The sequence below is a fragment of the Salmo salar genome, chromosome 16 (assembly GCF_965601325.2).
Source record: "Salmo salar chromosome 16, fSalSal1, whole genome shotgun sequence".
Lineage (NCBI taxonomy): Eukaryota > Metazoa > Chordata > Actinopteri > Salmoniformes > Salmonidae > Salmo > Salmo salar.
The window spans coordinates 79,680,095-79,693,060 of record NC_138306.1 but is presented as its reverse complement, the minus strand read 5'-3'; the positions used below and the strand labels follow the sequence as shown (position 1 = coordinate 79,693,060).

The 12,966-nt window shown below is 44.2% G+C and overlaps 1 protein-coding gene across 5 annotated transcripts; it reads right to left on the bottom strand.

The window, feature by feature from the left end:
• Positions 1 to 106: 106 nt before the first annotated feature.
• Positions 107 to 12,865, bottom strand: LOC106574713 (POU domain, class 2, transcription factor 1). Of its 5 annotated transcripts, none has more exons than XM_014150726.3 (13): positions 12,741 to 12,865; positions 9,121 to 9,183; positions 8,757 to 8,839; positions 7,865 to 8,056; positions 7,648 to 7,774; positions 7,487 to 7,575; positions 7,181 to 7,357; positions 6,745 to 6,886; positions 6,439 to 6,593; positions 5,996 to 6,242; positions 4,767 to 5,001; positions 4,596 to 4,666; positions 107 to 4,377 (listed from the first exon to the last, which is right to left on the bottom strand). In XM_014150726.3, exons 1-13 carry the CDS (start codon positions 12,784 to 12,786, stop codon positions 4,109 to 4,111), a joined length of 1,896 nt encoding a protein of 631 aa, XP_014006201.1. In that variant the 5' UTR covers positions 12,787 to 12,865; the 3' UTR covers positions 107 to 4,108. The 5 variants fall into 5 exon arrangements, with proteins under 5 accessions (XP_014006201.1, XP_014006202.1, XP_014006203.1 ...); XM_014150727.3 differs by having other exon boundaries at positions 4,608 to 4,666; XM_014150728.3 differs by having other exon boundaries at positions 7,666 to 7,774.
• Between the last annotated feature and the right edge of the window lie 101 nt (positions 12,866 to 12,966).

Below are 12,966 nucleotides of genomic sequence, written 5' to 3'. Positions count from 1 at the left end.
ATAATGTGCCTCAGCACTATAATAAAGCCATCTCATTACAAAGATCTGATTATCAGGTTTGTCCTTTACCACTGAGTCTTCTTCTGCAAAGGAGAGACACAATGGCAACAATGTTACTACTTTTAATGATGTTTATAACAAAGTTACAGTAAGAGATTTTTCATATACATTTGTAAGTAAAAAAAACGTCATCCCCCCCAATACAGCAGACAAACAGGTCGACAAGATGGGACATAGTTAAACGACTACAGTCTCCCTACGTTGTTCTTGTTCCTGTGACAACAGTGTGGCGTGATAGTAGTTGATATAGCAGTAGTAAGCTAGTATACTGTTGAGTGGGTGTGTTCATCATCTATGTAGTCTGCCAAGTAGTGACATCACACCTTGCATTGCCACAACCATGGGTGTCACCACCTAGTGTTAGTGTGACAACTGCTACCTCACTAAACGAGACAGGAGGAAGTAGGGACCAGATTTGGAGTGGTGTACAGAACGATTACAAAAAACTGTAATCCGTTACGTTATCAAACATATTGTAATCAGATTAGATACTTTTGAAAAACTAGATTACTTCTTGGTTTACAAAAATGTTACATTGACACCTTTCTGTTTTATCAATTACATTAAATTCAGCATTGAAAAACATTTACGTTTATTTCCCCTGAGCGAGTCTGATCACAAGTCAGAGACCACTATGACACAACAAATGTGTTTGACGGATCATTTTTGTCTTCTAATGCCTCAAGGGGAAAGTAATCTGATTACGTTACTGAGTAATCTAAAAGTTAACTATTTACAATTTCAGATAACTCGTAACGGATTACATTTAGAAGTAACCTACCCAACTCTGTGTGGGTGTTAGAAAAAGATATGCAGGCCTACACGTTTTCATTTTTTTTGTAAAAAAAAGTATTAAATCACGATACACAGGCAGTGAATCGAGGCACTGAATCCAAAAATACCTTACATTTGACCATCTACCAACAGTAAGATCATTCTGCATTGACATCCATACTGAATGAGAAAAAAAACAAGCTCTTTTCAAAACACATTTTCTGCTTGATGATATCTTCCCTGAAATGTACCATAATATACATTGCGCTTTGGAAGCCAGTGCTTGGTTTTGTATCGGTCTACTACAGTATAAATACGCTTTAGGGACGTGAGTAGAAAGAGAAGCGTGAAGAGAGTGGGAAAGACCGTCAGAGGCCGGGATTCAATCCGGTCCTAGGCTATAAAGGTATTACCTATTTTAAAGGCAGCGTTCCCATTCACGATAAATGCTGCATATGTTCAGCTCAATCAGAAATTGCCTTTAAAAGCCGCAACGCCTATAACCCTGCGATCGGATTCAATCCCGGCCAGAGTATTCTTTGGTATTTGTGTAGATGAACCATTTAACAGGATTTTTGCTTTGGAATACAGCTGGAGGAAAAGATCTGCCCTCTACTTGACGTAGAAACAAAACAAAGAAATGTTAAGGGGTCTCATTTCGACTCAAGGGCCACATCGGGATTTCAAAATTCAGCGGAGGGCCGCACTTTTTTGGGGACCGAATTGTTCGGCAAAAGTAATTTGTGGGCCAGAAAAAGGGCAGTTATTTTAAAACGTAAAAGGTCCATTATAATTTAAATACTTTCCAGTTTTAGACGTTCAAAAGTTTCCTGGAGTGTTTTTTTCCTCTGACCGTATGTTGCCGACCCCTGCATTACTTGGTGTACAAATTAAACTAAGACAATGTGTAAGAGATGTGATGACATTCAGATAAAGCGACTACAAAGGACAGCAGCACCACTGATCTAAGTGTGTGTGTGTGTGGTAGAGCGTTATGTCTTTGGTTTCTTTTGAGATGCAGCCTCCTGGTGTTGAATAGGCCCAACAGTCCCAGATGAACCCAGCACTAGACAGCCTGTCCCTCCCCAAGACTGGAACCATCAGTTAAGGATGTCAGTAAAGCTTTACAAACAGGTTTTTTAACCTGCATTAACATACAAGTAGTAGTCTGGAGATACCATATATCCCATCCATTAAGGCCACAAAATAAAACATTTTCTCCCTTGTGATGTAAACAAAGGCATGAAAAGTACAAATTGTGAAAACTTCTGGCTTTACATTTTTTTGATAAAACAGCACACACAAAAAAGTAAAAAACAAAACGCAGTACAGCTTGAGTACATTTCCTTAGTTACAAGAGGACCATAATGGAAACAAGCATTTGGACTTCGTGTTTATATCCTCAACAGTTTGGTATGTGTATTTGTTGCCAGGTCAACAAAAATGACAAAAAGGCCAGAAACGGATCAGTCCACACCCTGTGGTTTACTTTGGTCCAGAGTCACACAAACATTTCTATCCTACAGAGGATGTTAAAGATAATGCACTACATTCAATTACAGGAACCTACTAGTTCAGATAGAAAACAGGAATATTTAATGTGTATATATATATATTACTTCCATGTGAATATCGAGCGCTAGACGTAAAGTAAAAATGGCCCTCGGATACATATTTCAAAAACTTCTCAATATAGCAGAGCAAACCCACAACAAAAAGACTCAAGTAAGCAGAGATACAACTACATTTCCCATAAGGCTTTGCAGGAAACCCCCAGAACAAACAAACACCACCAAGAAGAGATCTCCCCATCAAACCAGCTACAAAATGAAAACGCTAATGCTTTGGTATGTAGGATCAGACAAGAATAAACTACAATTTCCGTGAATATATTACATAATAATAGCAGTAGTACTGGAGACTGCAGTTACAGTGCATGTGGAGTCAGCTCATGTGTATCAAGATATGATTCTCTGCTGTAGTCACCATTTCAAATGTACAGCAAAGCTCCAACAAAAAAACAGGTAAACATTTCTACATTCTTAAAATGTATGGTTTCAGTTTTGCTTGACTATATATATTGGTTTTTTGCTGCTGAGGTATTTCAATATATTATGTTGAGTCAGTACTGATTGCAGTACCCGGGGCTCTAGTGGCAGCATATTTGGTCTTACGAGCTTATTCTTTCTCAGAGAAGGCCAGACCTGGACAATCTCCTTTAACTTGAACATGCAGTGACTCACTGGGAAATGGCTATCCTGAGTATTACTTCAAGATCATTACTCTTGTAAATACCTTCTTGAACTCATGTAATCCAAGGCAGAGACTCAGTATGGGCCATGCAACCCCACTATACTACTGACACCTTACCCTACCTTCTCCAGACGATCTTTTTGGTATCCTGCCTCTGTCTTCTATAGACCTCGGCATAAGGGAGGAGAATATCAGAGAGAAACATCTTTGTTAGTCTTTGGAAAGTCCCCTTCAAAATATTGCATTAATCTCTCCCACTCTGGAGAGGTCCATTAGATAAATCCCTATGCTACATTACACTAGTGTGATGATAATATAGAGCTAAGTCTAGTACACTAATATTTTTGGGTTGGATAAAGGACATTCCAAGTTCTCTTGAAGTCCGCTGTTTTTAACTCTTCCCAGAGACTGCAGTAAAGCTCTTCCATAGCAAGTCTACATCCAGGCTCTCTCACAGTCTAGTGATTATTTTTAAAGAGTTGGAACTATGTTGAAAAACATGTTAAAGCAACAAAACTTTTAATAAAAGTTTTGAAAAATGTCCAAAAATGTACAAACGGCAAATATCAGAGAGCACACAACTAACCGCAAAGAACATTTTAGGTAACATGAAAATCAAGCAGAGAGAAATCTAATCTTTAGTTGTAAATCTGACGTCAACGATCAAGGCCTGTACAACACGCCCTCAAGTAAAACTTAAAATTAGAGAACCTAACACACAGATCATCATGAAGTCTCTCTAGAAAGTTAAACCGTGTCAGTTTCATTCAATACTCAGCAAAATAAAATCAAATGCACATTTTTGGTTTTAGAAGCAGTTCTGAGGAAAAAGAGATTCTATTGCCAAATCTCAATCAATCTTTGAAAGGACCGTTAGGACCCCTTGTGGCAGAGACAGGGAGGAAAACATCTTAAGAATATTTTTCCAACAACAACTTTTTGGTGGTAGCAAAAAGAACAAAGATTAAATAACGATCAATGAAGAGGAAGAAATGGGGAGCGACCCGCCCCGCGAGTTCATTCATTGGGCCTTAGAGGCTCTGACGATGGTGTTGACTGGTGTGGTTGCCGTGGTGATGGTGTTGGTGCCAGCAGTGAGTTGCAGGCTGAGGGCACTGGCAGGGATGAAGCTGACAGGGTTACTACCCAATAAGGACAGGCTCTGGGGGTTCAGGAAGAGGGGCGTGTTCACGATGCTGGGGGCAGAGCCAGACATGCTGGTGTTGGCAAATAGTAGGTTCCCATTCCCGTCTAGGGTGGTGATGGGGAAGGACCCGCTGGAGGCCAGAGCTGCGAGGAAGGAGGAGGAGGGAAGGTTAGACTAGTATAGTGACTGGGGATCATTTCTCCCTGATAAGACAAGAGAAAGCAAAGGTTCCACATCCCTTCTTGTAATCAAAACAACCCTATTTCAGAGCTCTAGTGACTTTTAAACAAGCCAGAGGGGAACACATTAAATGTATATTTAAGTATGTATATAAAGGTGCATAGTAGCGGGGTGTACTTGCCACTCAACACACCTTGGATGGTGGCTAGCGCTCCTCCAAAACCTGCAGTGGTTAGGTTCAGTAAGGCCCCCCTGGAGGAGTAATCAGTCACTTATGTGATAATGGACACAATACATATTTTTCACTTAGATACTGAGTGGACACAGCACTTTGTGTCTGTGTGAGCCTCACCCTGTGTTGAACTGCGATGAGGGCATGAGACTCGGGCTGATTCCCGCCGCTGCAGCCGCCATTGCAGCCAGACCCCCGCCGTTGCTGTAGAGCATCTGCCCCGCCTGCGTCATGGTAACGGCTGGCTGTGACATGGTTGTCACAGAGGAGGAGGGTGTGAGGGACATAGAGGGGACTGTAGGGGTGCTGGAGATGACGGATGCTGTGTTGCCGGTGGCTGACGCCAGGGTCCTGTCTAGAACACAGGATGGTCAACATTACACCATATAAATAATATACTATCAACATCAAATAAATAACTACAGGACAAAAGACAAGTCTGCATCACCTTCAACGATGAGGGAAAAAAACGATCAAAAGTTAGTTTGGATATTATTTTTGACGGCATATCGTATCGTTTTGACAATATATTTTTTGCGCTAGTTTTCTGTACCAGCACTATTTTTCCTTCATAGTTTCAAATCAAATGTTGTTTGTCGCATACACGTGTCTAGCAGATGTAGCGAAATGCTTGTTCTCCATCTTTTAAAATAGGAAGCCAATTTGTTTTCAGCACTTTTATTTCACTGACTGATCAAAACCAGTTCTCTCATGGCTCTCCCTCATCCCTCTGCAGCAGACATATGGTGAGCAATATGTTTGGAACATCGAAATCGCAATAAAAATCATAGTATCAAATCGCAATACATATAGAAGAATCGGCACCTAAGTATGGTGATATGGTATCGTGAGGTCCCTGGCAATTCCCATGATCTTAGTCTGGATAAACTAATGCGGAACTGCTACTACCCATCAGTGTTGGGATTAGTTACTTGAAAAAGTAATGGTTTGTATTACTTTGCGTTACTTTCATGAAAAATATCTCAAAAGCTCAGTTTGACTGTGGGAGAGAGGAAGGCAGGCCGCTCGCTCTACTTACTACCTCAGCTTTGATCACTAATTTCTCCTTTCATCCGTGGCGTTGCCTTCCTGTGTCAGTCTACAAGTGCTGCGCTATATCTCTATCTATCTATCTATCTATATGGGCTGCTTAATTAGCCATATATAATGTAAACCAAACATCTGCTATCAGTTGTGGTTATAGCCTGCATGTATATGGACCCATAGAGATGCACAGAGGACACACTTTCCACTAGACGGTGAATCCCTCTTTGGGCTTTGCCATCACAGAAACTATCAATGGCAAAGATCAGACGAGTACACCCCAGACTAGAAAAATATACACGTACCTGTGAGGCTGAAGCTGGTGACAGGCAGAGAGGGGGTGACGGTCACAGTGGTCTGGGGTACAGTGTTCACCAGGCTGGCAGTAGTAGGGGACGAGAAGATGGACTTCTGGAAAGCCGAGCTGCTGGGAGGATTGATCCTCTTCTCCTTCTGCCGGCGGTTACAGAACCACACCCGGATCACCTCCTTCTCCATGTTCAGCTGGTCTGCTATCAGGGAGATCTCGTCTGACGACGGCTTCTGGTTTTGCTGCAAGGGGACAAAGAGCACCAGACTCAGTGAGGGGAAGTAGACAGCTAGAGCTGGCAGTGTTCTGTAGACACCCCGACTACTTCTAAATGCACGGCGTACAGTCAAACATCCCTTATTTGGGTCGAGCTCTTCTAAAAGGCATCTAAATCTCGCCTGAACAGGTACAATCTTCTTTGTTAGAACCAGGTCTCACCTGGAGGAAGCTCTTCTCCAGGGCCACGCGGATATTGGTGTCGATGCTGGTCCTCTTCTTGCGGCGCCGGTTATTGAGGTCAGATGCCAGGCTGGGTGACCCGTGACCAGAGCCCAGGGGACTGAGGCTGGGGCTGGACTCTGAGCTCACATTCTCTGCAGCCAGGGGGACAAGGAGAGTGGGTCAGAAATCACAGAGGGAGAAAAATTCTCAGATACACTATCCAAATATAAAAATGTACATAATGACAGCATTAAAAAATAGATATATAAAACACACACACACACCTTCCTTATGAGGACCTACCTGCGTCGTTGAGCCACTTCTCCAGCAGCGGTTTCAGCTTGCACATGTTCTTGAAGCTCAGGTTGAGTGCTTCAAAGCGGGAGATGGTGGTCTGGCTGAAGTCATTACCATACAGCTTCCCCATGGCCAGCCCCACGTCACCCTGGAGGGAGAAGAGAGGGGGAGAGGACGCAGGCAAAGTAAGACTGACATCAACCAGGTTGGTAGTATATAGGGTGAGTTCCCTTCCTTAAAAATGTAGTTTGAAGCACTGAGTATTTAGGAAAAAAAGCTCAAGTACAATATAAATGCAATCCATGGAACTCTTTCATATCCTGTTTCTATGGTAAAATAATGAGGGGAAAAAATAAATAATTTATCACAAACACAAAAAATAAAACCCTATCTATTATGAGCGTATTACAGCGGAAGCCAGTCCTGAGTCCCTGGGCCATACCTGTGTGAAGCCCAGTCTGATCCTCCTCTGTTTGAAGGCCTTGGAGAAAATCTCCAGCTCTTCCAGATCACTGGCGTCCTCCAGAGTGGGCGTGCCCAGACCCTTAGGGGGCGGGGTCTGGCTGTGGATGAGGAGCTGGCCGGGGGTGGCAGTTATGGTCCGCGTGGGAGCGGCCGCCTGCGCACGATAGGAGAGAAAGATAGAGGGAGGAAGATAAGAGATGTGCATGGTCTGTGTTCCTGTCCTGAAACAACCCACAGCCACTAACAATTCGGCTATTGTGAAAAAGTGTGTGTTTCCCCTAACCTGTGAGGCGATTGTGATAGTTGGAGTCTGTAGGAGGTTGGCTTGGCTCTGAGGTAGTTGAGTGAGAAGATTTTGGGCTTGTAGGAGATCTGTCAAATGAGAGACGGTTTAGTGAAAGGTCCTGAAACATGAAACTACTTCAGTGCTGGTGTATAGCTTACTATGATACTGAAACATACTGGGCTGTCCCTGTGGAGTCTGGGAGATGAAGAACTGAGGCTGTAGCTGGGTGGCCATGGAATGACCTGGCTGGACCAACACAAACTGCTGCAGGCCCTGCTGCTGAAGCTGAGAGGGAGAGAGAGAGAGGAGCCAGTGTTAGACAAGTATGAGTCACTGTGTGTGAGTGAGTATATAACACTATAGTAGATCTCTTACAGGGGTGATGTGTATAGGCTGGGACAGTGGGAGTTGGGTGGTGATGGGGGTGGCTGCGGAGGCAGAGATGGCGGCCCCTGTGGTGCTGCTGTTCTGGGCCTGGCTGGCGGAGTGCTGCTGAACGGCTGCTGCAAGGAGCTGGGCCTGAGCCTGCTGGAGAAACAGCTGCTGCTGCGCTGGAGACAAGGTCAACTACACAAACAAACACACACACAGAGAGAAGAGATTGAGGGAGAGAGTGTGTGAGTAAGAGAGATAAAAGGGGGTGTGTATCAGAGATTTAATCTGTGGCTTAAACCCTACTACTTTTAAATTGTAAAAAGCCAGTGCAACCTATGGGGATATGACTGCGCACACACACACACACAGAGAGAGAGCGAGAGCGAGAGAGCGAGAGAGCGAGCGAGAGAGCGAGAGAGAGAGAGAGAGAGAGAGGTGGGAGTATTATAATCAAAGATTGGTTATGAGGCACATGTAAATTGCCTACATTTGCATATCCACCCCCACCTGTTCCTAAGCGACAGTTGGAGTGGGCTAATTAGCATGCAGCAGACAGCGCGCTGGTTTTTTGTTTCAGCGAGAGGAGGCATGCCAGGCAGCAGGCTGCTGTACTTCCATTTTAACGGCTAGTTCCAAGCTGGCGGGCTAAAGTAGCGGGCTAAAGGCGTCACCATGGCAACGCTGGACGCAATGAATGGACCCCTTGAGTAGCCATGGGGACGGGATCATATCCGTCTTGCCTTGGTGTTAGCATCATGTTGGCTATGGAGCTAACTGACTATATTGGCTTGTAGAGTATTAGAGACTAAAGTATGCAAATGAGCATTTCTGGCTTTTGTCAAAAAGAAGGGAAAAGAAGAAGATGAGTAATGCGTGGGAGTGTGTGTGTTACCTGTTGCAGCAGAGCCTGTGACTGTGCATTGGTGAGGGACATGACAGTCTGCTTCTGAGAGTCCCGGCCATTGGTCAGCACGCCTAGAGAGACGGGAGGTCAGTCAGCACAACACAGTCAAAATCCTCCAACATACATCTTCGCATTGGACCAAATATACAGACAAAGTTGTTACTACTCTGTTACCACAGTACAGCACCGAGGACAACACCATCGAACCGCAAGTCAGTTCAGGACTACATTTTCTGTGATGGAAATGAAACAGGCCATAATATATAAAGACGGCCAAGCTCATTCCAAGAAACACATTCCATGACATACTAAAGGCACTAGCTGTAATCAAAAAAAGGCTGTAGGAACTCACCTTTGACTATGTCCCCGTTCTCCATGTTGCTTTTACTGGATACTGACAGGTTGATTATCGAGTCTGAAACAGAGGAAAAAATAGAAGCTTAGCTTACCAAACGGCTCGGAAACAGCACATGACAATTCAATTTATGCCTTCAGAAAACAAAAGAAAATGGCAAATTCAAAGGATCAACAAGTGTAGAATTCCACAAACCACAGGTGTTCTGGAATACTCCATTGTCATGACACACGGTCCAATACCCATACTACTAACATACCCAAAACATTGCTTCATTCAAGTGGTATGTTAGTGTGGATATTGGAACAGATCTCTCACACTGCTCTGCTCACCAGCTATTGCAGAGTCCAGTCTGTGGCATCACCAGCGTGCCATCCAGGCCAGCTGGCACTGACCCCGTTCAGTTGGGCCCACTGACCAGGAGCAATCAGAACCCAGAAGACTGGCACAGCCAGATGTGTTAAACAGAACCCAACACAGCAGGAGGAGATCCGTCTAGTGTTCTCTCTCGCTGACTGTAACAACACCGCCTCTCTCACTGTAACAACTAGCTGCTCGGCACACCGCCTCTCTCACTGTAACAACTAGCTGCTCGGCACACCACCTCTCTCACTGTAACAACTAGCTGCTCGGCACACCGCCTCTCACTGTAACAACTAGCTGCTCGGCACACCGCCTCTCACTGTAACAACTAGCTGCTCGGCACACCGCCTCTCTCACTGTAACAACTAGCTGCTCGGCACACCGCCTCTCTCACTGTAACAACTAGCTGCTCGGCACACCGCCTCTCTCACTGTAACAACTAGCTGCTCGGCACACCGCCTCTCTCACTGTAACAACTAGCTGCTCGGCACACCGCCTCTCTCACTGTAACAACTAGCTGCTCGGCACACCGCCTCTCTCACTGTAACAACTAGCTGCTCGGCACACCGCCTCTCTCACTGTAACAACTAGCTGCTCGGCACACCGCCTCTCACTGTAACAACTAGCTGCTCGGCACACCGCCTCTCTCACTGTAACAACTAGCTGCTCGGCACACCGCCTCTCTCACTGTAACAACTAGCTGCTCGGCACACCGCCTCTCACTGTAACAACTAGCTGCTCGGCACACCGCCTCTCTCACTGTAACAACTAGCTGCTCGGCACACCGCCTCTCACTGTAACAACTAGCTGCTCGGCACACCGCCTCTCTCACTGTAACAACTAGCTGCTCGGCACACCGCCTCTCTCACTGTAACAACTAGCTGCTCGGCACACCGCCTCTCACTGTAACAACTAGCTGCTCGGCACACCGCCTCTCTCACTGTAACAACTAGCTGCTCGGCACACCACCTCTCTCACTGTAACAACTAGCTGCTCGGCACACCGCCTCTCTCACTGTAACAAATCAACAAGAGTGTGGCAAACAGTCCTCCTGTCTTTTTCTCCTCATTTTCTCTCTCCATCCCTGTGGAATGGAACAGAAACAAAGAGTGCAGCTGGCAGCGTAGCGCCCATAACGAAGCAGCGTAATCAGTATTCAGCTGATTAGAGCCGTATGCAAATTCAGCCCCCCGTTTCTCATTAAGCCAAGGCGCCCGCTTTGAAGTTGCGGCGAGCAATTCATTTCACACAGAGCTCCGAAAGCTTTCTGCATAATTCAAAAAATCTCTATAAATATTTATCAGCTAATTTACATATTAATTGGATAGCTTTTAAGGAGTACGTGGCATGTGCCAAATAAGTTCACTTTTGTGCGCACTCTCTCCCTCGCAACTCTTATAATGTGAGGGCGAGGGGGATAAATTACTTCCAAGCTGTAGACCCCACTTTGCCATTTGATAGCAAACTGATAGTAAACTTTGTTTCCAAATCCAAGACATGAAGGCGTGAGTGAGTGTATGACTACTCAAACCCTTATCATGGCCTTCTCTTCAATGGCAAATCTCCAAAACAAAACATATATGACATTGAATTTGTATATGAGACTGATGGCTGGAGGCCTACATTGAAAATGTTGGAGCTTCAGCAGACAGTTGTGGATAAGAGCCTTGAGTTACATAAACCTAATTGGCACACAATGCATTATGCAAATCATTCAATTAATAGAATTTCAGATTAGCAATGAATTATGCTTTCATGTTATTGAAAGCCCAAATGCATAATGCAAAGTAGATAAGGGAGAGAGAGCGCACAGGAGAGAGGGGGCAGAGAAAATGAAAATTCAGCATATTCAAATAACAGACATCCAAAATATGCAAAACATTGATCATATTCTGTCAAATTTGAGCTGAAAAACACTGCATCAGATTCCTCCTGACCATTGGAGGCCCTGACACTCAGGGCTTTACGACACTCCGTAACATTCTATCAGAAGTCGTTTAACTTCAGGTAGACAACTACAGGACTAGACGGTAGTAAAAGGAAAAATGGGGAAGGAATAGGCTAAGTCAAAAATGTGATTGTTTTGGAAGAGACTAACTGATGGGTAGCCTATATGATGAGTAGTCTACATGAGATCCACAGAAGACCTTGTTCTTACATCAACCTCTAGTACACCGTGGGGTGGCTAGGGAGGGGTCTCTTACTCAACTGTGTCACATTTACTTTTCACAAAACACAGGCTGAGCTAGTACAACTCTAAAAGTTATTCCACTGGCATGCCTGTAGGCCTAGCGGGGAAGACACAAACGATGACAAACTTGGCCATTTCAATTTCAGTCTGCTTTCACTAGCAAACAGAACAAACCAGTTGGGAACAGTAGCCCTCTTTGCCCAAAAAGTATTCAACCTGATAGCTAGTCTGTGACCTCGGCCTGGAACTTGGTACAGGTACTTACTTGCCTGTAACCAGAGTTACAAACGTGGTGGCAAACTCCACTCCAAGCTGTTTAACATTTTATCAAAAAGTTTTAGTTCAAATGTCGAAGAGAAGTTAGGAGAACTACACTATAAGGATGTCAACGTTTCCATGGATTTTCATAGTTTTTCGTTGGTGCGATCTCATTGATACAGCACCCAAAACGTTGAATGTTCATTGCTACAATCAAGTTACTGTAGCCGGCTAGTAATGAAAATAAGTGATCTCCTCCTAGCGGTAAACCCCTCCTCCCAACTGCATTGCAAATAATAGATTTACTGAGTTAATGCAATTGTTGTATCAAGTCCTCGCTAGATTCTTTAAAATTAATTCTAAGCATACCTCTGAGAAATGAATATGCAAAATGTAGCGAGCTGCTAGTTAGCACGAAGTAACACTAGCTATTTGCTAGCTAGTGTCCATGCAAGCAAAGCTAGCTCGTTAACTATTGCCTTTTTTCTGTGGCTATGTTCCATTACAAATAAAAAAGTGAAATATCTAGAGTAAACAACTCAACAGCGTTGCCGATTACAGATAAAATATGTTAAATTGCTGTGACTTTTGGGTATGAATATGGAACGCGCACCACACAAAGGAGGGAATGTCTTTTCCTCGAACGACAACAATCCTGGCTAGTTTTTTTTTCCTCCTACACGCGCCGGGTAAGATTGTAAACTGGACCAACCATATGGTGCTGGCCTTTTCGTTTATTTGTCACGAAGTCAGGCCTAATAAAATATAATCTGCAAATGAATATGTAAAATGTAGTAATGATTACCTGGTCCTGAACTTTCATATTGGCTCATTACTCCTCCGTCAGCCATATTGAATATTTAAAACAAATGCATTCAGTCAACTATAGAAGCCCTCCCACCCGTCACTATCTGACCATGCTAGAACCGACGGAAGTAGGCCTACAGCGCTTCAGAAACCTCAAACACGATTTTAAACACTTATACCCGACCAACCCTAACATAATTCTAGAACAGGTATCGTCTGTTGTA

Bases quoted from the DNA above. Each gene is read 5' to 3' on its own strand.
- LOC106574713 (XM_014150726.3), bottom strand. From the start codon at position 12,786: ATGGCTGACGGAGGAGTAATGAGCCAATATGAAAGTTCAGGACCAG. The intron at 8,840-9,120 runs GTGAGTTCCTAC...CCGTCTCTCTAG, and splicing joins GAACGGGGACATAGTCAAAG to GCGTGCTGACCAATGGCCGG. The intron at 8,057-8,756 runs GTAACACACACA...TTGTTTGTGTAG, and splicing joins CACAGGCTCTGCTGCAACAG to TTGACCTTGTCTCCAGCGCA.